This window comes from Acomys russatus, chromosome 24 (genome assembly GCF_903995435.1).
Source record: "Acomys russatus chromosome 24, mAcoRus1.1, whole genome shotgun sequence".
In the NCBI taxonomy this organism is placed as follows: domain Eukaryota; kingdom Metazoa; phylum Chordata; class Mammalia; order Rodentia; family Muridae; genus Acomys; species Acomys russatus.
The window spans coordinates 35,602,152-35,629,816 of NC_067160.1; the positions used below are offsets into that span (position 1 = coordinate 35,602,152).

The 27,665-nt window shown below is 39.8% G+C and overlaps 1 protein-coding gene and 1 pseudogene across 1 annotated transcript in view; one reads left to right on the forward strand and one right to left on the reverse strand.

The window, feature by feature from the left end:
- Positions 1-5,280: 5,280 nt before the first annotated feature.
- Positions 5,281-5,650, forward strand: LOC127207401 (40S ribosomal protein S15a-like; annotated as a pseudogene).
- Positions 5,651-10,508: 4,858 nt separating this feature from the next.
- Positions 10,509-27,665, reverse strand: part of Epc2 (enhancer of polycomb homolog 2) — a 96,771-nt gene continuing 79,614 nt past the window's right edge. Inside the window, exons 9-14 of the mRNA XM_051166861.1 lie at positions 27,079-27,224; positions 26,625-26,968; positions 16,439-16,575; positions 14,415-14,574; positions 13,496-13,829; positions 10,509-12,397 (exon numbers count right to left, since the gene is read on the reverse strand). Coding sequence (XP_051022818.1) covers positions 12,325-12,397; positions 13,496-13,829; positions 14,415-14,574; positions 16,439-16,575; positions 26,625-26,968; positions 27,079-27,224 — 1,194 coding nt within the window. The 3' untranslated portion in view covers positions 10,509-12,324. The remainder of the gene's footprint in view (positions 12,398-13,495; positions 13,830-14,414; positions 14,575-16,438; positions 16,576-26,624; positions 26,969-27,078; positions 27,225-27,665) is intronic.

The following is a 27,665-nucleotide window of genomic DNA, read 5'->3' on the forward strand; positions in this document are numbered from 1 at the left end:
CAGTGGAGTGGGATGGTATTGCGTTCTGAGATGGTGAAGTCTCCGAGGAGATAGGATGGAGAGGTGGTGGCCACGGCTGGGAAGAAAGTGGAAAACTGTAGCATGTGTGTGAGACTTCACATCGGAGGGTAATAAAGGCCCAGGGTGTAAGGGAGTAGGATGCGGAGCAGAGTTCTGAGCTAAAGATCAGCATGTTGAAACCTTAGGATAAAGATGACAAAATGGACCCTAAGCCAAAGTCATAAGAAATAAAGAAGGTCATTCACAAGCCACCAAGAAGACATTTCAATTCTAAATATATGCACACTGAACCCAGGGGCAGCAGACACCATAAAACAAACACTACTAGTCCTAGAGTCGCAGTTACAGAGAGTAGCTTTAGTACCTCATTCCCAGCAACAGACTGACGTTCACAAGTTGTCCTTTCATCTCCACATCTTCATCATAGTACACACGCGCGCGCACACACACACACACACACACACACACACACAAATAAAATAAAATAAATAAATGAACTTCTAGATATATATGACAGATCAAAATTAGACCAAGATCAGATATATAAGCTAAACAGATCAATAAGACTGAACAGAAATTATAGTTTTTCCAACTTAAAAGAAAGAAAAAGGAAGCCGGGTGTGGTGGTGCACACCTTTAGTTCCAGGACTCAGGGGGAGTTGCGGGGAGGGTAGAGGCAGGTGGATCTCTGCGAGTTCGAGGCCAGCCTGGTCTACAGAGTGAGTCCAGGACAGGCAGGACTACATAGAGAAAGACCATGTCTCAAAAAAACCCAAAAAACAAACAAACAAACAAACCCAAACCCAAGACCAAAAATAAATCAAAACAAGCAACAACAACAACAAAAACCCAACTCAGAGTCTTAAGTTATTCTTTAAGCAAGAAAAAGAAAGCATGTTTCCAAATTTATTTTATAAATCCAGTATTAATTATCTTGACACTCAAATGAGAATCAGACACAACAACAACAAGGGACTCTGAAGTTCCTCATGGAAAGAGATAGCCAAAATGAACAACAGCAGCAAGTATTTTGGGATTATGGATGGGAGGTAGCACAGATAGAAATTATTAGAAGCAGATGGAATGGAATGGGGACTGGAGGTTATTGGAGGATAGCCTAAGAGGTTAAGGCTCATTTTAAAATAAAAAATAAGTAAACAAAAGCTATATATTACAAACCTATAGCCAATATCACACTAAATGAAGGAAAACTTAAGAATTTCCACTAGGAATTGGGTTGGTTGGGATGAGGATGGGGATTAGTGGGGATGGGAGAGGTGATGCTTTGAATGAGAATGTCCCCTATCATCTTGGGCATTTGAAACAAACAAATGGACACTCTCCACTCGTATTTAATCTAATGCTTGATGTTTTAGCTAGATGAATCAGACAAGAGTAGGAAATAAAAGTGATGCAAATGGTAAAGGAAGAAGTCAAAGTATTCTTATTTGAAGATATTATTTGAAGCATTAGAGTCCACAAAGAACCAACCAGAAAACTCTTAGACTGATAAACATTTTCAGTAAAGTGGCAAGACACAAAAACTAGTAGCTTTCCTGTGTGCTACTGATAGCACAATTCCATTCACAATAACCTAAAAAACCCAACATTGGAACAAACCAAGGGGGTGAAAAGCTCTACAGTGTTCTAATGAAGAAAATTGAGGAGGTCTCTAGAATAGGAAAAGTCTTCTCATGCTTATGGATTGGAGGCACAGTGAGAAAATGGCCACCCTACCAAAAGCAGCCTAGAGATTCAATGCAATCCTCATCAAGATTTTAACATCTATAATACTTCACAGAAGAAGAAAAGAATCTTAAATTCATATGGAAGCACACAAAAGGCCTCATGTAGCCAAACAGTCCTGAGCAAAAATAATAATGTTGGAAATATTATCGTACCTAATTTGAAAGTATATTATGGATCCATAATTAGAAAAATAGTTCGATACTGACATGAGGAAAGACATATAGATCAAGAGAATATATTAGAAGCCTGAGATGTAGACCAATACCAAAAACAAGAGAGACGATAACTCCCCTTCCACAAATGGTCCATGGACAGCTGCATGTCCTTACCTATGCTTTCTGAAAGTAATGCCCATGGAACTCACTGAATCACACACACATGAAAGTAGATGGGGGAGGGTTGGTTGGGATGAGGAGGGGATTAGTGAGAATGGGAGAGATGTGATGGTTTGAGTGAAAATGTCCCCTATCATCCTTGACATTTGACCCTTTGGTCCTCATGGCATTGTTGAGGATGAGAGGAGGTTAGGAGGTGTGGCCTTTTTGGAGGAAGTATGTCACTGGAGGCAGAAAGAGTTTAAAGACATGCGCCATTTGGCATGTGCCCTCTCTGCTTCGTATTGTGGTTTCAGATGTGCGTTGTCAGCTTTCTGCTTCTGCCACCACGCTTGCTTGCTGACATACTTCTTCTCTGCCATGACAGCCTCTTACCCCTCTGTAACAAGAAGCCAAACGAACCCTTCCTCCAATAAGTTGCCGTGTTCATGGGGTTTTATTACACCAATAGAAAAGTAACTAATACAAGAAGGTAACAGAATGTAGTTATCTGAGTGAGAATGACCCCCATAGGCGCATATATTTGAAAACTTAGTCTGCAGTTGGTGGAACTAGTTGGTAAGGATTAGGTGGTGTGGTCTTAGTGGAGGAGGTGTGCCAGTGGAAGTGGGCTTTGAGAACTCAAAATTCCACTCACTCTCAGTTGGTTTCGTCTCTCTGCCTCATATTTAAGAGTCAATAATAAATTCTCAGCTATTGCTCAGGCAATGTGCCTACCTGTTGTTACCATGGTCCTTGTCATGACGGTATGAACTCTAATACTTTGTAACTGTGAGCCCCCAAATTAAAGGCTTTCTCTTATGAATTGCCTTGGTCATGGCTTTTTGTCAAGGCAATAGAAAAGTAAATAAGACACAGGGTGAGTTTGTGATATGATTGGAATAATTCTGTGTATGTGTGAAAACATGGCTTCATAATGAACTCATTATTATATAAAATTAATGTGTGATCATAAAAAGTTTAAAAAAGATTTGTATTTATTTTATGTGTATGAGTGGTTTTGATTGCATGCATGAACATACCATGTGCATTCTTGGTGCTCATGGAGGCCAGAAGAGGGCATTAGATCCCCCTAGGAGTGGGGTTAGACAATTATGAGCCCTCATATAGGTGCTGAGAATCAAACCTGGGTTCTCTGCAAGAGCAATGCATGCTCTTAGCCACTGAGCCATTGCTCTAACGTCCTCCAAACAAAAAATACATCTAAAAAGACTTGTATGTCTCCAAATAATACATGCTTGTACTTAGTTGCCTCCCAGGGCTTGAAGGTAAGACCCTGTTACTGAAGACACAACACACTTGGACACAAGCATTGGAGTAATTGAGCTGGAACTGGCCTGAAAGCTTCCTTCCTGAGAACTAGCTCTCACAGTTTCTGAAGATGCTATGCAAGTTTCCAAGGGAGAAAACCAACCAATAGTCCTACCAGCTGTATAGCCTACAAGCTACACCAATGACCAGCATGGCCATATACCCCTAAGGGTGCAATAAATGGCACGTACATTTTTGGGTTGACCAGCAGCTGTCTCATTGAACTCAAGGCCCACACAAGAGGAGGGAATTTGAACCTAGTACTGTGAACCCAGCCAATTATTTGTAACTGGTGATTATGGGCCATAATGAGAACATATTACTACTACTTTCATAAACCAGTGTAATTCCTTGTTGAACTCTAAATAGTTTTTCTTGTGCCCATGGATAAAAGCATTCTTTCTTTCTTTCTTTCTTTCTTTCTTTCTTTCTTTCTTTCTTTCTTTCTTTCTTCACACAGAGACCATTACAGAAAGCCACAATTGGTTAAAAACCCCAAACAACTGACTGTGGTTTGCTCAACCCCCATTCATTCATCTACATTACAACCTCTACACCTAAGTTGCAGGCAGCACTGTGGACAAGGGGGGTGGCAGGATTGTAAGAGACAGAGGATCAAGACGTGTGTTGTGAGATGGTGTCTTCTATATATAATATGGAAGCTGCACCTATGAAATCTAAAAAAGGTCCTGCTAAATAAGACATGCCAAATGATAACACCAGTTGACATATGAGTGTAGGTGGGGGAAATCTCACAAGGTCCCACACCTAGATGAAGAGCTACAGAAAACAAATGGCTGGTGAGTGAAGGAGAAAAGTCTTTGCTAGATGGACTCAAGTGACCATTCCTAAACACACATGAGCAATAGTAAATGGACCCAGTAGGTTATATGAATTATACATATGTAGATATATAATATAGTTAAGAAAGAGGTCATGAATTTGAGAGGGAGAGGAAAAGACAGGAAGAGTTTGAGCTAGGGAGAGGATAAATGTGACATGCAGCATTCATTCATAAAATTCTCAAAAACAAACAAATAAAAGGCTTATGTGTTAAAGGTTTGAGTCCAGCTGCTGAAAATCCAGTAATTGAGGTGTGATTGGATCCTGAGGGCACTGACATAATCAATGGACTAATCCTTGATAGATTCCCAATTCGATGGCATTATTGGAAGGTGGTAAGCACTTTTAGAGCTAGAGGCCTATTTGAAGACAGTAGCCCATTGGGGCTGTACCCTTGGGACCATATCTTGTCTTGGGTCTTTGTCTGTCTTGTTCATTCTTTCCTGACCTCCCTGAGGTAGGCAGCTTTGCTCTGCCATGCCTTTCTGCTGTGATGTTGTTTCACCTGGGCCCCGAACAACACAACTGGTTGGTCATGGACAGAAACTGTGAACCACAATAAGCCATGTCTTCTTTTGAGTTGTTTCTGAGATTTTCGTCAGAGTGATGAAAAGCCAATCCTGATCCCCTCCACACCCAGGGGTTTCACTTCCTTGGATACAACCAACTGAGGGGAAAAAGATTAGAAGCTGGGTATAGTGGTGCACTTGGGGAGGCACAGGCAGGAGGATCTCTGTGAGTTCAAGGCCAGGCTGGTCTACAAAGCGAGTCCAGAACAGCCAAGGCTACACAGAGAAACCCTGTCTGGAAAACAACAACAACAACAACAACAACAACAACATTGTTTCTGTTTTGAATACAACTGAGGGTTAAAAGACACTTAGAAACTTTGTTTCTGTTTTGATCTATTACAGACTTCTTTTATTGTCATTAGCCAAAGTATATATAACAGCTACTGATATTGTGCTGGCCTTGTATAAGATACTATAAGCAGCTCTTTGTGCCAGCTTTCAGTGCTATCACCATGGTGAGCATGAATGTCCTGACAGATGCTCTCAAGAGCATCAGCACTGCTGAGAAGAGAGGCAAACACCCGGTGCTCATCAGGCCGTGCTCCAAAAATCATCATTCAATTCCTAACTGTGATGATGAAGCATGGCTACTGGTCACTGATGACCACAGAGCTGGGAAAATCCTTGTGAACTTCACAGGCAGGCTGAGCAAGTGTGGAGTGATGTGCAACTCAAGGATCAAGAAAAAAGGCAGAACTATCTGCTCCTGTCCCGTCAGTTTGGCTTCATCGTACTGACAACCTCAGCTGGCATCATGGACCATATGAAGAAGCAAGACGAAAACATATAGGAGGGGAAATCCTGGGATCCTTTTTCTAGAGATATAAACAGAAATAAAAAGCCTCTGTGGAATGTGGAGGAAAAAGATACTATAAGCAATCTAGCCATGACTTAAAGGTATGAGAAGGCTCCATTAGGCAATGGATAGAACTAAAAATATATTGAGTGAGGTAACCCAAGTTCAGAAAGACAAATGTCACATGTTCTTTCTCATCTGAGGCTCCTAGCTCCAAGTCTTCAGATATCTTGGAGAAACTGTGGAAACCAGGAAAGTAAAAGGTGGGGGGGGGGGGGGGGTCAGTGGAGGGGGAAGTGGAAAGAGAATAGCAGACTACTAGAGATTTGAAGGGGCGGGGATGAGAAAAAGTGGATTTTAGTTAGGAAGTGAGGAGTGGAATAAGTACTGGAGGAGATATGAGGATAAAATAATAGTAAGGATGGGTGAAAAAGTCATAAGGAATCAAATTATTATCTATCCACATAAATTACATATAATAAATATAAGTTTGTATGTATATTACAAATTTCATTAAATAAAAATTTCCCATCTGGGATGACAATGTTCCCCATAGAGTGGGGTCCCATTCTATGGCTAACTAGATTGCAAGAGCCATAGACTATGTAACAAAACTCCAACACCAGGCCTGAGAAGCATCCTTTGAGTGGTCAGAGCTGTCCAAGAGACTCCCCAAACATGAGAGGGTACTGTTTTTATTCTTGGTTGTCTCCCAGAGGTAGAAGGTAAGTCCCCATTGCAAAAGACAGCTTGCCCCTTAAACATGACCCAGAGGTCCTGAGCTGGGTCTCATCTGAAAGCCTCCTCCTAAGGTCTAGCTTTCATGGCACCAGAAGGTTCTATGCAAGGTTCCAAGGCAGAAGAGCAACCAATAGCCCTACCCACACACTGTACCCAGGGGCTACAACAAAGGGAGAAATGATGTAGTTATAATTTCAAAAAATAGTATTTTAAAAAGAAGTAAAGAAGAGGCTGTGTGTCAGCCAGTCTAAGTGGCGTGCCACCTTACAGTTGGGACCTAAATATCTATGGATTTTGGTACCCACTAGGGTCCTGGAGCACGTTTCTTTTGGATAACAACTGATGAGCTGAGTAGAGGGTTCCATGCTATTCTGGGCTTCATGCATCCACTGGAGGTCTTGGGGTGTATTCCTGTGGATCTACCATAGTGACGCACACAAACCAGAGAAGGCCTATGGGCAGAGTTGGTCTAGAGAGGCTGCAGACCTCCAATGCTGACAATAAATTAATGAACTCTTGAATGCGCTCATCACACTGCCATGGAGGGGGATTCTTGGAGCAGACTGTTCTAGAAGTTACTTGGAAGCCTGGATTGTTTGCGATGGGAAGGTGTGAGGTGCATTTAAGACTTGTGTGGAGATTCAGTAACCACATTTTAAATTTGCACTGGACAGCCCCCGCCCCCCAATCTCACCAGCTTAAAGGGGGTAGAGAAAAGAAGTTATTACAAAATTCTCTGTAATCTACATGATTTCTAGTGGTTGACAACAGGCTCAGTCAGAGAAGTTTTTGCATTTCAGGGGAGTTAATGAGGCAGGAGGAATAATTTGTTGCCCTTATTTGCCAGGCAAGGAAATAAATTCTGGGCTTCTAAGCAGTTAGTTACTTGTTACGATCATGACTACAAAGCAGAAGTGTTAACTTTAGTAGTTACTATGTGGCTAGGGAGCTTGGGAACAACCTACCCAACTACACAAGCAGAGACCTGAAATGATCTAAGCACAAAACACTAATATCCTGACTCAATTTTGGTGGCCCCAGTCCAATCAGCCTGGAATGTGAGAACGGGCACATACCCTTGTTTTCAGTAATGCTCCATCACTCGGACTGGTACTGCTGTGGCCCAGTTTCAGCTTCATTTAGTAGCTTGGGGCCATAGGTGTGTCCTGCCCACATAGTTCTCAAATCTTAGATGTTCTTGAAGCTCAGAAATGCTGGACGGAACTGTCCTCAAGCTTTCTCATGTCTCTTCCCTACTCTATGTGGCAGGGTTTTTATGCCTGCTTTCCTTACGGGTTGCCCTGTTCTCCCCGGCCCTGCTTCTGCATGGCTGTCTTATCACGACTGTCCTCTTCGCCCCTTGGCTGCTCTCATACCTTGCCCACATAGACAGATGCTCAGGCTCCGATGCTCACTGTTCTTGTTGATGTACCCTTTTTCAATCCTGATCTGATTGCCTGCCCTACAAAAGAGCCCTGTTTGTATTTGAGTGCCTTAAATTGTTTCTTCATACAATTTGGCAAATAATTTAAAAGGTATTATCTGAAGTAATTCTGAATATTAAACCCGCACATAGTGTTTTTAATCTAATGTCCAGTTAAAGGAATGCTGGGGTAATGGTAGCAAGATGCAGTTATCCGATTACAAGGTGGTCAAGCAGACACACCCTATAATTGCTGTTATTTATTTCAGTGTGTTAATTCTCTCCCCAAAATGTGCAAGGCCATTTTGCTTCAAACTAATAGAATATGGCAAATATGAAGGTTTGGAAGATGGAATTAAGGTCTCTAATCACTCAGTGGAGCTGAGTGACCTTCAGTTGATGGCTTCACAAACATTAGGAATTTCATGGCCACAAGAAAAAGAACTGCTACAACCTAAGGAGCTTGGAAAGGGATGCTTCTCTATTTGTGCATCTAGATTAGCATGCAGCCCAGGCCCGGGAGGCTGCAGCAATTCCAAGCCTACACAGCAACCTCACTTAGCAGCGCTAACATACTGGCGTGCTACGCTGAAACCCAAAGCCTGCATCTTGGTGATCTTAACTGGACCTCACTTTTGTTACTGATCAAAACCAACTCTCTTCAGTGAGACAAGTGCATTTCAACACATATTTTTAAAAAGCTGTGTGCCCATGTGTCCTGGTGGCCCAGTATTAAGCAGAGGCGGCATTCTATATGAGTAGTTACAGGGTTTGAGTATGTGTGCCATTGTTCTTGGAGTGTAGTTTTCTATAAATGGTTTGGATTTTTACACTGAAGGTGAAATATTTGCAACAGCACCAGACTCTATTTTGGGACAACCTAAAATTCTGCACCAAGTAAATCATTACTAAAGAACATGGGTGCTACCTTTCTCTTACATCATGACAGTTAGAAGTCCTTCAGACAGTCTGAGGCATAGGAAGGCACTCATCTGACTCACTATTCATATTCTATGATAGTTAATAAGGCAACGGATACTGCCAAGATGTTTCTGTAATGCCTTGAGGAGCTGCCTAAATGATACAAATTCAGGGATAAGACCAGAAAAGGATTAAACCAATTTTCTTAAATCTTTGTGTTCTAACATTCTGTATTCTCTCTTGGTATAGTCATTAAGTCGGTTACAATTATCTGCAGGAACTCATCTAGATGTTAGCTGCAATGCACTCATCCGGGTCAGCCTCTGGAACTGACTTGAAGGAGCTCTAGACTTAGATCTGACACTACTTACTTCCTTAGCAAACAACCAGTGGCACACGGCCCCCACACAAACCTCTACCTAGTTTATCAGGGAGGTCTCCTTTCCTTTTGCAGTTTCAGGAACTTTCTTATCTTACAGTTGGGGAAACAATGGGTCAGAAGGGGCCAACTTTGGCCAAGTCCTGCTCTCATCGGGGTACGCAGAGCACGGCTAGAAGCCAGGCTTGCAAATGCACAGAGCTTAATGGTGGAAGAGGGTAGGTGATGCAGAAGTTGTCTTCCAGGTAAAGTTCTGGACTGCTGCAGATGCTAGCAAGCACGGGGAGGTACAGAGAGGCAGCTCCAAAGGCTCTGCACAGTGAAGGCAGTGCTTAGAAGTACAGTGACTACCTAGGTTTAATCCCCGGCTCGGGAACCCAACTTGTTCCAAACTTTTTCTGAGCTGTAGAATGAGATATTACTTTTAAAAATTGTTTGACAAAGTTGTTAAGAGACAATAAAACACATATTATGCTGAAAAAGTGTAGCATCAAATTCAGCTGAACATACTATACTAGGTCAGAGGCTCTAAAATGTTGACCGTCTTGACTATTCTCAGCCCCTTCCAGCACGAGTCATAGTAACAATAAAATATTAAACACAGTTGCAAACACTGTACTGCATTCAACTTTTTAGAAGAGCTACAATGCTATATGTATGCAGTTAAAAAATATACACTGCAAGTATTTAAATTTTCTCTTGGTCTTCTGCAAAAGAACCACATTCCAACATATGTAGAGCTGAAGGGTAATGCTGACTTACTGAGAAAGGGGATGCTATTCTCTTCAGTAGGGCAGAAAAACGCAATTTGCCTGTTATTTTGACTATACCAATTAAAAGGTGGCCTAGCACATAAGTTGTTCTTTTGTCATTTAAACAGATGGATACACACAGGCAAAACCTCTCTCCCCATTTCCATGCCCTCCGAAGGATGCATTTCCCCACTATGTGAAAGGCGCCAACAGCAACGGGCAGCACACAGCAACCACACATGCCAGCCGCTCACTTAACTGCACGTCTTCCTTTCAGCCCTGGGGCAGTGCTGGGAACGGCGCACGGCTGACTAAAAGGTCATCTACGAAGCAGGTAGAGGCACCAAAGTAAGGGAGGCTTAGATTTTCCATTTTACTTCAAAAGAAACAAATCAGAAGTTCTGGACTTGCTACCACTTTCAGAAACTGCACAAATAGATAGTTCTCACTTTACTTATTCATCTCACTCACACACACACACACACACACACACACACACACACACACACACACACAACATAAAGCAGAGTAACTTAATGTTTTACTTCAGCAAAATGGGGAGGGCGTTTTCTCTGAAATTGGCAGTGAGTTGTTTCAAATTCTTAATAGCAAGAAGACCCGTGCAACTGTAAGTAGAATGAACATAGCCATATGCATATCAGTCAAAATTATGTCTTTATAGCATCAGCAGTGAACCCCAGAGGTAGCATGGCAGAAATGAGCATGGATCCTATCAGCTCACAACCAATGAAGTAATTAAATTTATTTTTTCTCCTGCGGTTTTGACCATAAATTGCTTTACATTTAGGATCTGAATAAAAACCACTCTCAGCAGAAATCCTGGCCCATTAATTTAACTGACAATAAGTTTACAACTTTCAGGACTGCAGATATAAAAAAGGTATAAAATTATGTTCAGTTTGAAATGGTTTTAATCATATTCATTAAAAATATTTACATTTCCTAGGACTTGCAAAACCCCCTTGCAATATAATTCTACACTATACTCTATTTATTTATAAAATGAGGCTCATTTATGAAATTTCAATGACTGCTATACTGCAAATTACTTACATTCTGTAAAGTATTTTAAGAACTTTTCATAGCAAAGGTGGCTTATATTGGATTATCTGAAACTCAATTGTGCCCACAGATGAGCCTCTTAGACCTCGTCTCATTAATGCTTGAAAAGCACTGTGAGATGACCAGTGCTGCCACGTGCTAACCTGTCCTTTTTGTTTCCACTTCCACTGTGTGCACATTGTGAAATAAACACATATGCAGCATGGCCATGTTTTGATATGTATTTTTTATTTCCCTGCAGTTTTCACTTATCAAGAACAAGTAACAGGGAAAGTTGTCTGAACTAGTGCATAAACAGACACTCTGAAACACCACTACACGTATCTAATTTACAAGAACCGTATAAAAAAAGTCACTAAAACACTACACTATGAAGGTGTCCAACACTTACAGTCAGACTTTTTCCAACCCGTTACTTGCCTTGTAGCCACAGGAAAACTCTCCAAAATTGAAAAGACAATCTTGCCACAACCCTCCCCCCTCCCAAAACCTGGGATGGCTCGATATATAGACTTCCAATAATTATTGCAATGATATAATGCAATACATACCTGGTAAATATCTTTTATGTGGTGTGTTACAGTTTTAAAGCCAGTTAAAATATGCAGTCTTCAGATAAAATGTAATCCATGAAAAATTTTCATATCTGCACAGTTTAAATGTGCTAGATGCATAATTTCCTAGTCCACTTTTTCTGTGTAATTATTTTTTATAAACTGGTATTATAAATAGAAATATACATTCAAAATATATGGAAAAGTGAGTCACTACATTAAATTTGCATGTATCGATCCATCCCTTTCCCCTGCACAGTAATAGAAAATACTATTTTGCCTTGAAGTCGTATTTGACAGTGAAATGCCACTAAAGTATTTACCAAAAAGTCCATCTAGTCAAATTGTGAAACAAAATGAACCAAGTGAAAACTTTACAGTTCCTTTAGAAAAAAATTACAAGAATTTCATTTCCTAGCTATGAATCTTTAACTTTTTAGACACAAAGTTGGATTTATTTTTTTTTTTTACAAGATACAAAATGTAAACATGGCAAAATAAATAGTTAAAACAAGTGATGCAGGATCCCATTTCATGCTCATGATCCCATTAAAGAATTATTTTAAAATCCATTCAGTTGCAAATTCAAGTGCAAAAGCATGATGATGAATATCTACTATTCAAGTAACAGAAGAATATTGATGATACAAATAAACTATTTTACAAGGTAGTGATTTCCCCAATTTTACAAAATATACACCATATATCGATTTAACATCTGATATACTGTAGTCCATTTAGGTCCATTGCTCTGCTCTGTGATCCACAGAGTGCCGCCTTGTGTATTCCGCTGGAATATGAATGACTGCAACCATCCACAGAGGTCAAGGCCACATGCTTTAGGTTAGGTCACTTCCATAGCTACTGTTGTCTCTGCTATTCCATTTAAACCCAATCTTTCTGGTTCATGGTTCTCTCTGTAATAAGGCAAAAGCAGAATAAGCATTAGCACTCTAGAATATATTATATTATTGAGTATGTACAGGTCACATTTTTAAATAATTATAACTAAACAAAACCCTCCGTTTTAATCATTTCCAAACAAGAATGAAGAAGGTTCCTTCAGTTCAGAAACTGCACATACTTCTAATACCAGTGATAAATTAGGGGATATATCACATGATTAATCCGTTTCCCCCCACAGGCTTAAGATGATATACTTATTAAGCCATGCACATCAATTTTTTCCCTGATTTACTGTTCTCCTCACATGAGTATCATTAAAAGGACCATAAAACTTACCCTGCAAAACATTAAGTTTTAGAAAATTCTTACAATATATACATACTATAAAAATAAAAATTATTTAAAAAATATAAAGCTAAGAATAACACCGTTTGATTTCAATCTAAGCTCTGGTAACTGATAACAGTTCCAACCTATACTGTGAATCTCTAAAAACGTGAGATGGGGCTGGAGAGATGGCTCAGCATTTAAGAGCACTCACTGTTCTTGCAGAGGACCCAGGACTGATTCCCAGCATCCTAGTGCCAGGGCTGATCACTTCTGCTGGTACCCATGGGTAGCAGGCATGTGCATGGTGCACATACATGCATGCAGGCCAAACACTCACACACACAAAATAGTAAAATACATTTAAAAACAGTTTTTAAATACATTTTTTTGAAGGAGGGCGCTTCGAGACAGGGTTTCTCTGTGTAGCCCTGGAACTCACTTTGTAGACCAGGCTGGCCTCAAACTCACAGAGGTTCACTTGCTTCTCCCTCTTTGGTGCTGGGGTTAAAGGTGTGTGCTACCACTGCCCGGTTTAAATAAAATTTTTAAAAAGCATGATGAGAGTGACTAAAGCTTCTACAGTATCAGTTAATTTGACTTGTTTTTGTCTTTTTACAACTCTGGTTGCATTTAAGGATGCTACTAGTGTTAAGCAAATCCTCATGCTTCTGAAAATTCCAGTCTATCAACAGATACTCTTGAGCAGTACAAAGCGACAGGCCCTGCTTTCTCAGGACAGCTAGTTCACAGCTTGCGGACGGCACCTACAGCACACACACCTGGCTATGCTGCTGATGGCACTGCTCGGAGTAACCTTTGGCACTCTGTCCATACTGGCAGCAACTGTGGCGAGTTTTAAGGCTGTTGGCGATGGTGCTGAAGTCCGTGTGCTGATATGCACATTGACAGGAGAAACAACACTGACGTTGTTGAGGTGCACTGCAGTGGTGAGGCAGGAAGTGTTCATGGGGAGTGTCTGAGGACTGCTTGTGCACAGGGCTGGGATCAGGTGGTTTGTAGTGGTGTGGCCAACTGTCCTGACGAGCTGCACAGCTGAAATCCCTGGGCTGGATGGTAAAGCCATATTGGTGGAATACAGTGCTTTAGAGGGTCCTGCAAAAGAGGGAGACATCATTCAATTAGTGTGATGAGACAATTAAAAAACTCTTTAAAAATTAGGAATTTAGTAACAAAAGTAAATGCAGTCATATCCTATTTAGGTAAATACTAAGTTAACTTTTCATAGCACAGTCATGTAAAGAGGCTTCACAAAGCATTTTGCTATGTCTGCACGTGTCACTTGGAAGAACATAACATAAGGCAGATGAAAATGATGGCTGGATTTCCCCTAAATATTTATAGGCATTCAAGGATCAGCAAGGGAAGAATAAGGAAAGGAAGAGCCATGCTGTTTTGTATTTCACTTTTTAAACAATTTATAGATAATTCAATGGGGGTGGTTAATAATGACTCGATGGACTTCACATAAGTGAGGCAACTGATAGTGTGTGAGTGAAATCGGAACAGATGGAGGTAGCTGTACAGAGGGTAGAGTGAGAATTCTGGAAAACATTTGGTTTTTCATCCTCATCAGACCCAGACATTCTTAACAGCACTGTGTATATGACAAACTCAAACCCAACTCGATGAATGGAAACTTCAAGTTAATAGTAAGTATGATATGAAACCTCTGTTTACCTGAAGGCTGGACAACACCATTCATATTGTTGTGGCCAGTGTTTTGTTCCTTGGACACCTCACTGCGACTTGGAACAGGAGCACTGACAACCGCAGATGCAGCAAAGTGGGCGCTGGCTGAGTCAAGTGTTTTAGACATACAGTCAGAGGTGCTTGAGCCCTATAAAATGGATAGTAACACAGTTCAGTTTTCTATAGTTATTTATCTACCTATCCTCGCTCCCCCTCTGCCGTGTGTGTGTGTGTGTGTGTGTGTGTGTGTGTGTGTGTTTGGGGGGGGGGCATCGCGTGCACGGGGAGGTCAGAAGGTAACTGTCAGGAGTTGGTTCTGCTCTTCTCTATCAGTTCCAGGGATCCAATCCAGGTTGTCAGGCTTGGCAGCAAGTGTCTTTACTTGCTAGGCCCTCTTGCCAGCAACCTATACTCTCAGTTTTGTTACATATGATTAATGAACAATATTAAGAAATGTGTGGAACTCAAAAGGACATGGCTTTTCTAAATGTCAAGTCATGAACTCTTAGAAGAGAGATTTAAGATTTTAGACTTTTTTATTTTTTGGTGTATGAAGCATGAATAAAATGACTAAAAATTAGCAAGCAATTATTTCTGAGAAAGAATTATTTAACTGGAAAACCCATACTCTCTTTTTTTTTTCTAGATAATAATGAGCACTTAAACAACTACGTGATGAGCAGACACCATGAATGAAACCATAGACATGATTCATAGCCACTTCTATCACAATGTAAAAACCTGGACTGACCCAACTCTGAAGGAGGCTGGAAACACTGAAGGTTAGTTAGTTATCTGAAGAGACTCACAAACCCCACCAAAGTACAGTGTCACTCTTCCAGGATCCTGTGGAAAACTGGCTGCTACTAACACTGAACACTCGTAGCCATAGGCTACAAGCCACGTCCAGTTCTACCGGCACTGCCACAGGTGTGTGGAGAGCAAGCAGGGTCACCAAGATTTCCATGGTGTCAACTCAGGACTTTAAGGCAACAGACTTTTTGAGACTGAACTAAAGAAAGCATTGTGGGTAGATCCTAGTCTGAGAACTCAAAGACTATGATCAAACTGAGTTATTCCTGAGATTTAGGATTTTTAAATTAAGGAACAGCAATACTTCAGACCTTAAAATGTAGAGTTTATTCTGATAATTCAACTTTGAGATATTTCTTTTTATTTTTGCTTTGCTTCTATGGCTTAAAACAACAGTACCACATTCTTGCATAGTTCTGGAAACCCCAGCCCACAGCGAGTCTTACAAGGCTTACATCATGTGTTTGCTGGGCTGGTTCCCTGCAGTCTATGTAGTCTTGTTACTCTCATCACTCATGTCTGTATATATGGGGTAGCATTTCGTTTTCCCTTCAAGGAAACATGGTGCACAGAGGCTAGGGGGCCTGTGCAGCTGAGATTTAGCAGACAATTAAGTAGAATTCCTTCTCCTCATGAGCTATATGCACAGTACATAAGTACAAACTTGAGGAAGAGGTTAGAAAAGTCATATTCTTGAAAAAGAAAATGGAGAGGTGAGAGTGTGGAGTGATGGTTTCAAAAATACATTATTTCATAAACTCTCAAAAGTCCTTCTAAAATCAAAACTACAATACTTGGCTCTCAAAATAACCAGAGTCTATAAACTAGCCACTCAGAAATAGTAACTTGTTGCTGGGCATAGTGGCACATGCCTTTAATCCCAGCACTCAGGAGGCAGAGGCAGGTGGATTGCTGTGAGTTTGAGGCCAACTTGGTCTACAAAGAGAGTCCAGGACATCTGAGGCTAACACAGAGACCCTGTCTCGAAAACGAAACAAAACAAAGAAATAAACAAAAACAAAAGGAAAAACAAAAAAAAAAACAAGAACAACAAAAAGCAAACAAACAAACAAACAAACAAAAAAAAAAAAAAAAAGAAAAAAGAAAAAGGTAACTTAAGTAAAGGAAGTCTAGGTTAATTCTCAAACTCTAGAACAGAGGTGGAGAGTCATCTGGGAAAGGAGGGGATGAGAGGTCACCTGTGCTTTTGGATGAGTCTGCTGTGAGGAATGCTGGGATTGCTGTTTCTGTTGAAGCTGCGCAAGTTGCTGCCTTTGCATTTGAACTAGCTGCTGTTGATGTGTCTGGAACTGCTCTTCCGTGATGCCCCCTGTCACTGATAAAGGGTAAATAGTGAGGATTAAAGCATTTTTAAAGAACATAAGTAGAATACAATGTAAACCAGTAAAGACAAAAAGCAAAAAAATACCCCACAATAGACATACGCAAAGTGGAATCATACCGGCAAATCTCTGAGTGGGGAATGTTCCGCCCACAGCTCTTTTCTTTCTATGCAGTTGTTGACTGCATAGCTCGATTCTAGCGTAAAGACTTAACCATTTACTCAGAGTGAAATCTGTCTTTGATTTCTTTTTTTTTAATGTTTATCTATGTTTAGCATGTGCTTGTGTACACAGAAGTCAGAGCACAGCTGACAGCTTGCAGGAGTCAGTTCTCAGCACCTACCAAGTAACTCCGGAGGATAGAACTCAGGTCTTCAGGCATGGCGGCAAGTGTCTGTCTTTACCCACTGAGCCATCATGCTGGCCTCAGATGTAGTAGTTTTAAGATTCTTAGTTCTCCACAGTAGAGTGCTCATGGGGTAATAGTAGTAATAATAAGGGTGAATGCTTCCCTTTACTAATGTAAATATTAATAATAACCAAGTTATAGCCTTAATAAGAGACAGAATGACTTCTGCTAGTTTTCATGACACTGAAGTGAAAACACTTTCTTTCTGATTTTAAATTGGAGTAGAAAACAAAAACATTCAGGAGCCATAAGGCCCAGTGTAAGCCAGTGCATTCACTGTCTAAGTACATCCTATCATGTACGGGCAGGAAAGGAGACATTTTCAGAAAACTAGAGCTTCAATGGGCCTTCAGATGCAATCAATAATGTTCTGAACAGTGTGTGAAGTTATGGATTTCAAGTAAAAGCAAGAAACCCCCTTTCTTAATGTAAGGTATTTTCAAAGGAATTAGCACTCATTTAGAATACAGAGTCCAACCACACTGGAAAACATATACTCTTAAAAGTAATTCTCACTCTTCTTTTCTCTTTGCAGTGCTAGAAACCCACATCCTCAGCCAAACAGATCCTACCACAGAACTATAATTCTCCTTAAAAAAAAAAAAAAAAAAAAAAAAAAAAAAAAAAAAAAAGCTTTCTTTTCTTCTATTTCATGCAATGAATAATAGTTTGGCATATACTCGCATGCAGAATGGTGCCCTAGGAATCTCTGTGACTTTAGGGACAAATGAATTAGAAAAAGGGCTATTAATTATAAAGTCCCACAGTATAGCTGGGAAGAAACAAAGTAAGGCTAGTTCATGTTTATATATGTGCTGAGTGATCTAATCAAGATGACCTACAACCCAGGTAACTTTATTCCCCCAAAGTTTCTATTTACAAGATTATCCAATGAGAACACTTTGATAGTAATAGCCAAGGTGTGCCTAGCGAAAGTCTTAACTTTTTAAAAAATATATAAAAAGGGAATTAGGTCCAGAGACGGACAAAGCTTTGGCTATGCTTTCTTACATCTCTTACACATCATCACAATTTATACTGAGCTATGAGGGGAAATAAATTTTATTTCTAGAAGATTCCAAACACTAGCATATTTATTATTACTGCTCACTTTAGAATCTTTACCTGTATATTTGAAGTACACATAGTTATTTTACTGAATTACTAACAGAATCAAGTGTCTTTCTTTGTACATGCTAAATTCATTGCAAGTGCTTTATTTTTAAATAAAAAAATTATATTTACAATCTTCAAAATCAAATGAAAATATGAAGTAATCATGAATTTCCAGCTGTTTGAAGCCCTTGGGGAAAGAGATGAAAAAAACAAAACAAAAAACAAAATAACAAAAAAGAAACCAATTCATTAGGTATGAAGGCAGGAAGAAAAACCCTAAGTCTAAATAATGTAGCAGGTCTTCTGTTCTTCTAATGCTAAGCCGTTTGAAAAGGAAAGGGCATAGAAAGAGCCAGTGCTCTTTGAGGAGAGAGGAGCTTTATGTAGTAAAAAAGCGTGGCTTATCTGCTTACAGAGGAATACTAAGATATCACACTTTTAGGATTCTTCTCTCTCTTTTTAAAGCCTTGTGAGGCACTTGGTAAAATAGTACTAATTTAGAATAAAATATTAATACTAATAATCATAAGTGTCCCAAAATTCATCCAGAACCTTTTCATTGTTCTTTCGTTGTTAATCTTTCATTGTTAATACATTCAAAGAGTTTTTAATCTGAGCATTTGGACTTCAAATATTCTGATTAGGGATGTTTAATCACTAAAGTATGCACAAATATTCTAAAATACAAAAACTTGGAAATGTACAAACACTTTGCCCCCCACCACAAGTATTTCAGATATGGAACAATAAACTGTATCTAAATTATTAAACAATAAATTGTCATTTTTAATTAAGTTATTTTTGGCATTGAGTATAGTAGTACCTGTCTGTGATCCTGCTAAGGCAGAAAGATTAGTTGAGGCTGCACAAGGACCAATTCCTCTCGAGTTCCACAGCTAACAAAGCATTGCCAGCTACGTGTACTGCACACTTTAATAAGCCAGGAGTCATTTATGCATAGATTTAAAAGGGGCACTACAAACGCTCATCCCTGATCCTACTTCTGGTTAAAGGCCACTGATAAAATAACAAACAAAATCAAATCCAAAACCTAAAACCAAACAAAATGGACAGGCTTTTAAAATCAGCCCCCAGTTCCCTGCCACTCCAAACTAACTCCATTCCTAACAGTCAGCTCTTTACAAAGGTGTTTTGTGTTTCAAAGAAATTGATGTATTTATCTAGAATTTTCTAGAGTACTGTTTAGTATTATTTCAATCCTTTAGATGAAATAATAGTTATCAAGATACAAAGCTGGAACAATTACCACCACCACTACAACTACCCCTTCATGACAAGGTTTCACATAGCCCAGGCTGGCCCAGAAGTCACTATGCAGTGGAGGATGATATTGAACCCACCACCAACTGCTTCTATCTCTCAAGTGCTAGAGTTATAGAGGTGTGCCCACATTCAGCACGAAACACCTCAAGTCCTTTGTTAGTGGGAACGGTGGAGAGGGAAGGTGGTAAGAGATATATGGCTTTCATGCTACAGAAACAACAGTGAGCTGACCCTCACAGTTGACTTACTAGTGGGAAAGAGTAAAACTTGGATTAAAAACACTTCCTCAGTAGCTTGTTTTTCCTAAATTACTAAAGTATTCAGAAGAGATTTGTTTTATTTAATATGCTGAGTCATATAGTGCACACATTACAATTCATCAAAAATATCACAGTTATAGTGAACAAATCCATTTGGGATGAAATGGAGGAAAGGAAGTCTGCACTGGTCAGGGTGCCAGTGGCACAGGCAGAAGTAAAGATGGACCAAAGAACACACTGTCCTTGTATGTTTCTAGGACCCTCTGGATCCTTCTACTTTGCTATTCTCCCATGCTTCTCTCATCTAGAGTCCCAATAGGATGTCCTCCCCTCTGTCCCAGTTTTCTGGTAAGTGAAGGCTTTTGTGGGACATGCCCCTTGGGCTAGTGTGCAGATATAAGTGAGTATATACCATTTGATTCTTTCTGCTTCTGGGTTAACTCACTCATTATGATCATTTCTAACTCAATCCATTTGTCCACAAATTTCGGAAATTCCTTGTTTTTAATAGCTGAATAGTATTCCATAGTGTATATGTACCACAGTTTCTTTATCCACTCTTCTACTGAGGGACACTTAGGCTGTTTCCATGTTCTGGCTATTATGAATAAGGCTGCTATGAACATGGTTGAGCAAATGTTTTTGTTGTGTGCTGGAGCATCTTCTGGGTATATTCCAAGGAGTGGAATAGCTGGGTCTTGAAGAAGCCCTATTCCCAGTTTTCTGAGATAGCACCAGATAGATTTCCAAAGTGGTTGTGGGGAAGTAAACTTCGAACCTCTACACAGATCTAGCTGATGGACAGGACATTCTCCACCATTGAGTAGAGAGTGGGAACTGACTTTTACATGAACTCTGGTGCCCCATTTTTGACCACGTCCCCTGGATGAGGAGGCCTGGTGGCACTCAGAGGAAGGCTAGCAGGCTACCAAGAAGAGACTTGATACCCTATGAGCATATACAGGGGGTGGAGGTCCCCCTCAGTCACAGACATAGGGGAGGGGAGTAGGGGGAAAGCAGAAGGGAGGGAGGAATGGGAGGATACAAGAGATGGGCTAACAATTGAGATGTAATATGAATAAATTAAAAAAAAAAAAAAAAAAAAAAAAGAACACATCCTCTTCTTGCTTTCAGCCAAACAAACTCTTCTCACTAGTTCATCGTACAAGTTGGCAGCTTAAGAGGAAACTTGGTTCACTCCCCAAAGTTCTATCAGGTCACAGTTACCACAAACCTGTCTGTCCTGAAAGGTGACAATATTAGATTTCTGTGGAGGACTAGAAGCATGCTTTTCCTGACGTGAACAGCTTTACAGATCTTCCCGGCTACTGTCCTGACAGACTGGTGCATCTCCTAAAGCATGTCTCCACTGATGTCTGCAAAGCTGTGTAGAGTAGCACCCTTGCGTTTCTTTATGCCTGTACATCACTACCAGGGTTTTCTTTAAAAAAAAAAAAAAAGCACCATTTTTGATTATCTTCTATACTTTGAACTTACTACTCTCTCTTGTACGAGTTGGCTTTTACTCTTCAGATGACTCCATAAAACCTTTACAGACACTAACCACCATTACTTTTCTGTTGTGTGCTTCCTACATGGTGCTCAGCCTAGGCCAGCTGACCTCTTTGCCCCTTCCTCTCCTGGTCTCTGGGCAGCGATCCATGAAAAAAATACCCTGGATACCTCACAGACTTTATATAGTGACACAACTACAAAGTTCTAAGACTGGATCTGCAGAAGCATTCTTGTGGTTGTATGAGGTATATTAAGTATTTCTTATTGCTGCCCACTGATAAACTGGCAAAAACAGAAACATGTTCTAGTTACTTTGGAATGATAATCTGACAACAGGACATGAACCTTTTTTCACTTGTGCCCCCCTATGCTTTTTTAATTTTTAACCGTGTTTCTTAACTGGGTTAAGATGCTCTATTCTTGAGAAGGCATGCCTTTTTACATACTGGCCTAGACCAGGTTTTCACAGTTTAATGGAGAATACCTAATGTGCCATTGAAGATTATATGACCTTGCATTTTCTATGTGGTAGATCTTTGTTTTGAATTACAGTAAAAGGTTTAAAGCAATGCTGACTGCATCAGGATTTCATTTTAAAGGACAGATCTGGGTCTGAGCTGGGAGCAGGCAGACGGAGTTTCTCTCTTAGACCTTCCACGACACAGTGCAGGCTAAGTGGCAGGTCTTATAGAGCACTCACGGGAGGTGCTCCATGGAAAAGGTAGGGGCGTGGAGCTGCTGAACATGCTTACACACACGTGCTAACATGCCTTCTGGATACAGGGCAATAACTCCAAGAGCTGGAAGGGTCAGGAAACAAGGAACAAAAGGATACAAGGATAATAGCAACAGACCTCACTGTCCAAACACAGCAGGAAACTTTAAAGAATTGGTAATTCCCTTAATGGTCACACTCACATTTGAATTTTTTTCCTTACCTTTAGAGGTGATCATAATCTCCAAATAAATACACCTGTGAGTATTTGTTGTTAAAGAACCTCACTTCCTAACACTTTTTATCCTTGCAAACATTTTGTGGCAATTTAAAAATAAGAAAAGAATCTGAATAAATGAAAACTCAGGAATTCTTCCTGAAACACTGTACAAACTGTTAATCACTGTAAAGTATCTGGAGTGGTACATCTGGCCCTTCAAGTTTGAATAAATAAAGCTGTTTTACAAGTGAAATATATTTTCTTAACTTTATACAAAAGAAAAAAAATTTTTAAAAATTCAGTATTTTCAGTATCAGATTCAATGGACTTTAAAGTAGCATACTCTACTCTTATAAAGAATGTCATATTGCCATGTGCTGTATGCTCCTTGAATATACTGTTTTTTTCCTCAGCTTTTCAATCAGTAAACATAGTGCTTTGTATGTAAAACAGAGTGCAGATAATGTTGAAAGAAATAAATTTTCTGTTTGTTCACCTGTTATGCTCAATACATCCTGTCTTTCCTCTCTCAGTCCTGCTGAGTTTGCTAAATTAAGAAAGAATACCTTTCTGTAGTAATTAATCTGAGCCAGGAATGGAGGTACACGCCTGTAACCCCAGCACTCGGGAGGCAGAGGCTGGCGTATCTCTGAGTTGGAGCCCAGCCAGGTCTACAAGGGGAATCTACATCCAGGGCTACAATGAAGAAACCCTGTCTTGAAAAACCAAAATCACTGGCCCCCCCCAAAAAAACTTTCTGTTTTAGTGTTTATAATATTTAGGGCACACATTTAAATTTTCCTTGAAGCATATCAAAAGTAGTAATTATAAAAAGTAGTAAGTTTAAGTTGGGTATGATGGCATAGGCATGTAATCCTACATATCCTCGAGAGGCTGATGCAGGATGATCATGAAGTCTGAGGTCAGGCTGGGTGATACAGAAAGCCTGTCTCTAAATAGTCAATAAGTTAAATAAAACCTCTTTAGCACAGATTATGACTTTAAAAAGTTAACCATGTTTACAATAAACAACAGAAAGTACAAAGACTTTAGGCCACTTGCCCTTGAGTTTTCACCAAGTGAACAAACAAAACCCCCAAAACCAAAACCAACCAACAAACAAAAAACACCCAAAACAAAAAACAAACCATAGCTTCCAAGAGCAAAGTTCACTAAAATCAATAAATGACAGAATTATTAAAAGCACAGAGATAAAACTATTAAGTAAAACCTTTTCTGCAGAGAGAGGAGGAATGTGTCTGGGTATTTACTGACGTGTACTAGCAATTCCCTTTGAGTTGTCTAGCTATTGCTTACAAATGGCCTCTCAGTGGGTACATACATTCCCATGTCTGACACCCCTTCCCCGAGGTGGTGCAAGGACCCAAACTTAGGACCTGCTAGGCAATCTCTACCCCTGAGTATCTTTGGCTACCATGCCCCAAATTTTAAAACAGAAACTTCTCATGACCTAAGGTCAAGAGGACCTCAGACAGTCTACAAGTAAATAAACAAATTCTTTGCTTTCCTAACAAATAAACAAGAAAACTTGGCTTTAAAAGATTGATTTCTGGGACTGGGGAGAGAGTAGAGTTAGTAAAGCTCTTGCTGTACGACCATGGCAACCTGAGCTCAGACCCCAGGGACGCATGTTAAAAGCAGGCTGAAGCAGAAAGCAGCTGTAACCCCAGCACCGAGAAAGGCAGATCTCTGCAACTCACTGGCCAGGCAGCACAGGTAATCATTGAACTTGGTCTCAGTAAAAGATCCTGTTTCAAAAAATACAGTGCAGAACAGCAGCCCACCGACAATGACCTCTGACCTCCATCCATGTATAGAGGCACACATCCCAACACATACACATGCCTCACATATAAACAGGCCAAGAATGACCTCTAACGGACCTTTGTTATTGTTTAGATACAAACATTTATTTTCTGCACATTCCTGTCTGTTTGTGTGTATGCAAGTGCACGTGCATCTGTGCAGACCAAAGCACAACCTTGGGTATAACTCTTCAGGCGCTGTCCATGCTTTACAAAAAAAAGGGACCAGATTCTATTACTGACTTAGAGCTCAGCAAGTAGGGTCAACTGGCTGTCAGAGAGCTCCAGAATGTGCCAATCTCCACCTCCTTAGCACTGGGATAACACGCATGTACTACCATGCTTGGCTGTGTGTGTGTGTGTATTCTAGAGATCAAACTCAGGTTCAGATTTCTCAAGGAAGGAAGAAAGGTATGGTATTATATATTTAAATGTATTTAAAAATACATGAAAATGACAGACGTGCATACACACACAATGGTTGTTTAAATGCTTTTTTCATGATGACAGATGGATAATGTATCTCCTTATTATAGTTGATTATTAAAAAACAGTTCCAGCTACCCTGAGTTAGAATTTTGGGTCAATATATATTCAGAATTGATAGAGCAAAAGGGAACATACATATATATCATCTAGAAAAGTTATGTCAAATCCAGAGTTCATCTGGGACAGAGTAGAAATATGTAAATATTCAAGTTGAGAATTCATTCAAATAATTTTTAACATGCTATACATTGGTAGAGTGAAAAAATAAATGTACAGTCAAGCACAGTTATAAATACCTATATATGACATATTTTGAATTCTCTTTCTGAGTAATGTTTGCTATAAAAATTTCTATTTATATAATTTTGAGTAATCTTGGGAACTGGCTGGAAAGACACAACCTAATACTATTTAACTTCCTGTAATCAAAGATTTCCAGAAACTCCATGATCTCAAATTATACTAAGTATTTTTTATCTATTTCATATTAAAAGCTCATTAAGCATCATAACTTACAAACTGTATATAAAGGGCATCATTTCCTTTAAGTTGCACCGGGAGAAAATGAACCGAGAGACTTGGGGAAGCACAGGTCTACTTCCACTCACTCAGACAACTCTAATTTTCTTCTGCATCCTTAAAATGGATGAATGCCTACACCAAGTTGGAAAACAGCTCAATTCACACAGGACTGTAAATACCACTGACACCAGATTCCAGGAATTTAAAATCACCTTAAAGAAGTTTACTATAACTGCAGCACCCTACTAATGCATCATCCAGAAATAACTTAAATATGCATATGTTTGCTGGTAGCCAACAGCGATTAATGCAGAGACTCACAGGTAGTCAAGAGGCAAAGAACAAGTAACCGCTGAGTGCTCAGCTTTAAACCAAGCTCCCAAATCACTCCAACCAAGGCGCAGGAAAGGGCGTAAAATGAATTAAGAGATGAACAGCAGGGAGGAAGGCTGTGAACGACTGTCTTATGATTACAACGTGGTTATGGCACTCAGGAATGCACAACAGCTGTGGCTGACTGCATGTGTAAGAATGAACCCGTAAATAAACACCCAGACAGAGAAGGATCTCACAGTGCCCTGCACTACCCAGGAGAGCTAATGGCAATCTAGGGCTGCAGGAGGAGGAGGAGGGGGAGGCAGTTATCTTTAGTGATGTAGCTATGAAAAGTCATCATTCATACTCCACTGCATCGATTCACAGCCATGTCCACAGCAGCGGCCATGATGAAACCCAGCGAGTCCCCAAGCAAAAAGGTAAGAAAGTGGAATAGGGACTTGATGGGTGGAAGAGGGGCTTTGAAAGGGTTGTGAGGAAAATAAGAAAAAGGGAAGGAAGGAATTTCACCAGAATATACCATTTACGTGCATAAAACTCTTAAATTATTTTAAAAATAAAACAACAGGTATTAAATCACACATTTTCCACTAGATACCACGCATAATTGCAGTATGCATTATAAACATAGCTATAAATTATATATACACTTATAAACAGAATAAAACAAATCAAAATTGTATTTTAGAATGCTTAAGATATTGGAATTATTCATAGTATGTACCATAAAAACACTAAACTAATTTGAGCACAACATATATTTGGGGGGAAGGCTCAAAACTGGCTATATATTCAAGGATGACCTGGAAGCCTCCTCTTCTTGCTTCTACCTTCCAAATATTGAGATTATAAGCACATGTTACCATATCTTCTAGCACAGAATCCATTAAAATGAAAACGATCTTTCTGATTTCAACGAGAAAGTTTAGCTATTAGACTGAAATCACGACTCAGTGAGCCTCCTTTAAATTAAGAAAGCCATTTTCCAGAAAGGCTTCCCCAAGAACTCTCAAAGAGCAGTGCTTATATCCCATCCAAGGTGATGACTGTTTGTAATGTAAGACGCAAACAGCTCATCACAGGAGTGACGGGAGGCAGTGAGTCAGCAGTATACTCACTCCCGGGGACACTGTTCAGCCCACACATTTGCCACACCAGACACTCAGACACCAAATGCAAGTCATTTAGTAGGGTTCTGTGTCTTAGGCTGAAAACTAAACTAAAATTTACTCTCCAAGTAGAAGTAGGAAAGTAAGTCTCCAAAATTCATTATGAGTTCATGTATCACATGACGGGCATGAAGGAAGACAGAGGGGCAGCAGAGACTTGAGGCAGCCCTTTGATGCTTACCTGATATGCCGTTCTTGCTGGTGTTCAATAAAGCTACAGATGCTGCAGAAACTCTTTTACTGCTCACAGTCTGTCCTGGTTTTCTTGAGGTACATTCTTCACTATCAATGTCCTGTACAGTTAGTAGCCTTGGCTGGAAACACTGTAGTCGACATGATCGGATATTGCTTAATATTTCAGAAAGGGACAGTCTATTTTCACAAGGTTTACTGGAAGCATTGGTCCGAGAGAAATTAGAAGAAAAGTCTATAGTTTGGGAAGAGCTTGAAAAACCATTCAACATCTCAGGGTCTATCTGTTTCAGGACGGGGTCGTGTTCTGTGGATATTCGGTCCATTATGACCCTGTAAAGCAATATAAGGCACACATGTGTATATCATATATAAAATATATAGCTATTTGTCTATCGCATCTCTTTCAGCTAGAAAATGATAACAAGGTCAAAGCAGCTTACCTCCCACCTCTGCCAATTCGCCTCCTTGCAAATCCTATGCATCTTCTTGGTACTGTAAGTGTTGTAAGACAATGTTTATACCTCAACTTATCCAAGTCTGCCAACTCTGAATTTTCACACATATGGTTACCTTGGTCCAAACGAGGCTACAAAGAGAGAGGGAGAGAGAGAGAAAAATAACTCGTAGAGTAATTCTGAAAGGAAGAAAAGTTAAATCATGGTAAAAATAAAATGATTATAGTTCATATTAAGAGAACAATTAAAATTTAGAAGAAAAACTGTAAAATTGGGGCTTAAATGTATTAATCTAGTTAAAATTTTTTCAATTAAATCAAATGTTTTCTTATCCAAATTACCCACGATAAACTAAATATATTTAGTACGTATTTTAAAAATATCTGTTAAGGAATATGGAGAAGATGAAATTATTAATTTATAAGCTTCCAAATGATACACTAAAATGGATTGCTTTTGGGGGGTGCAATTTACTGGAAGTATATGCATAGGTGAAGCTTCAGCTTTCTCTTTATTCTTAAGGAACACAGAGCCTACTCTTGGCCTGTCTATTATATGCACATTCTGTTTTT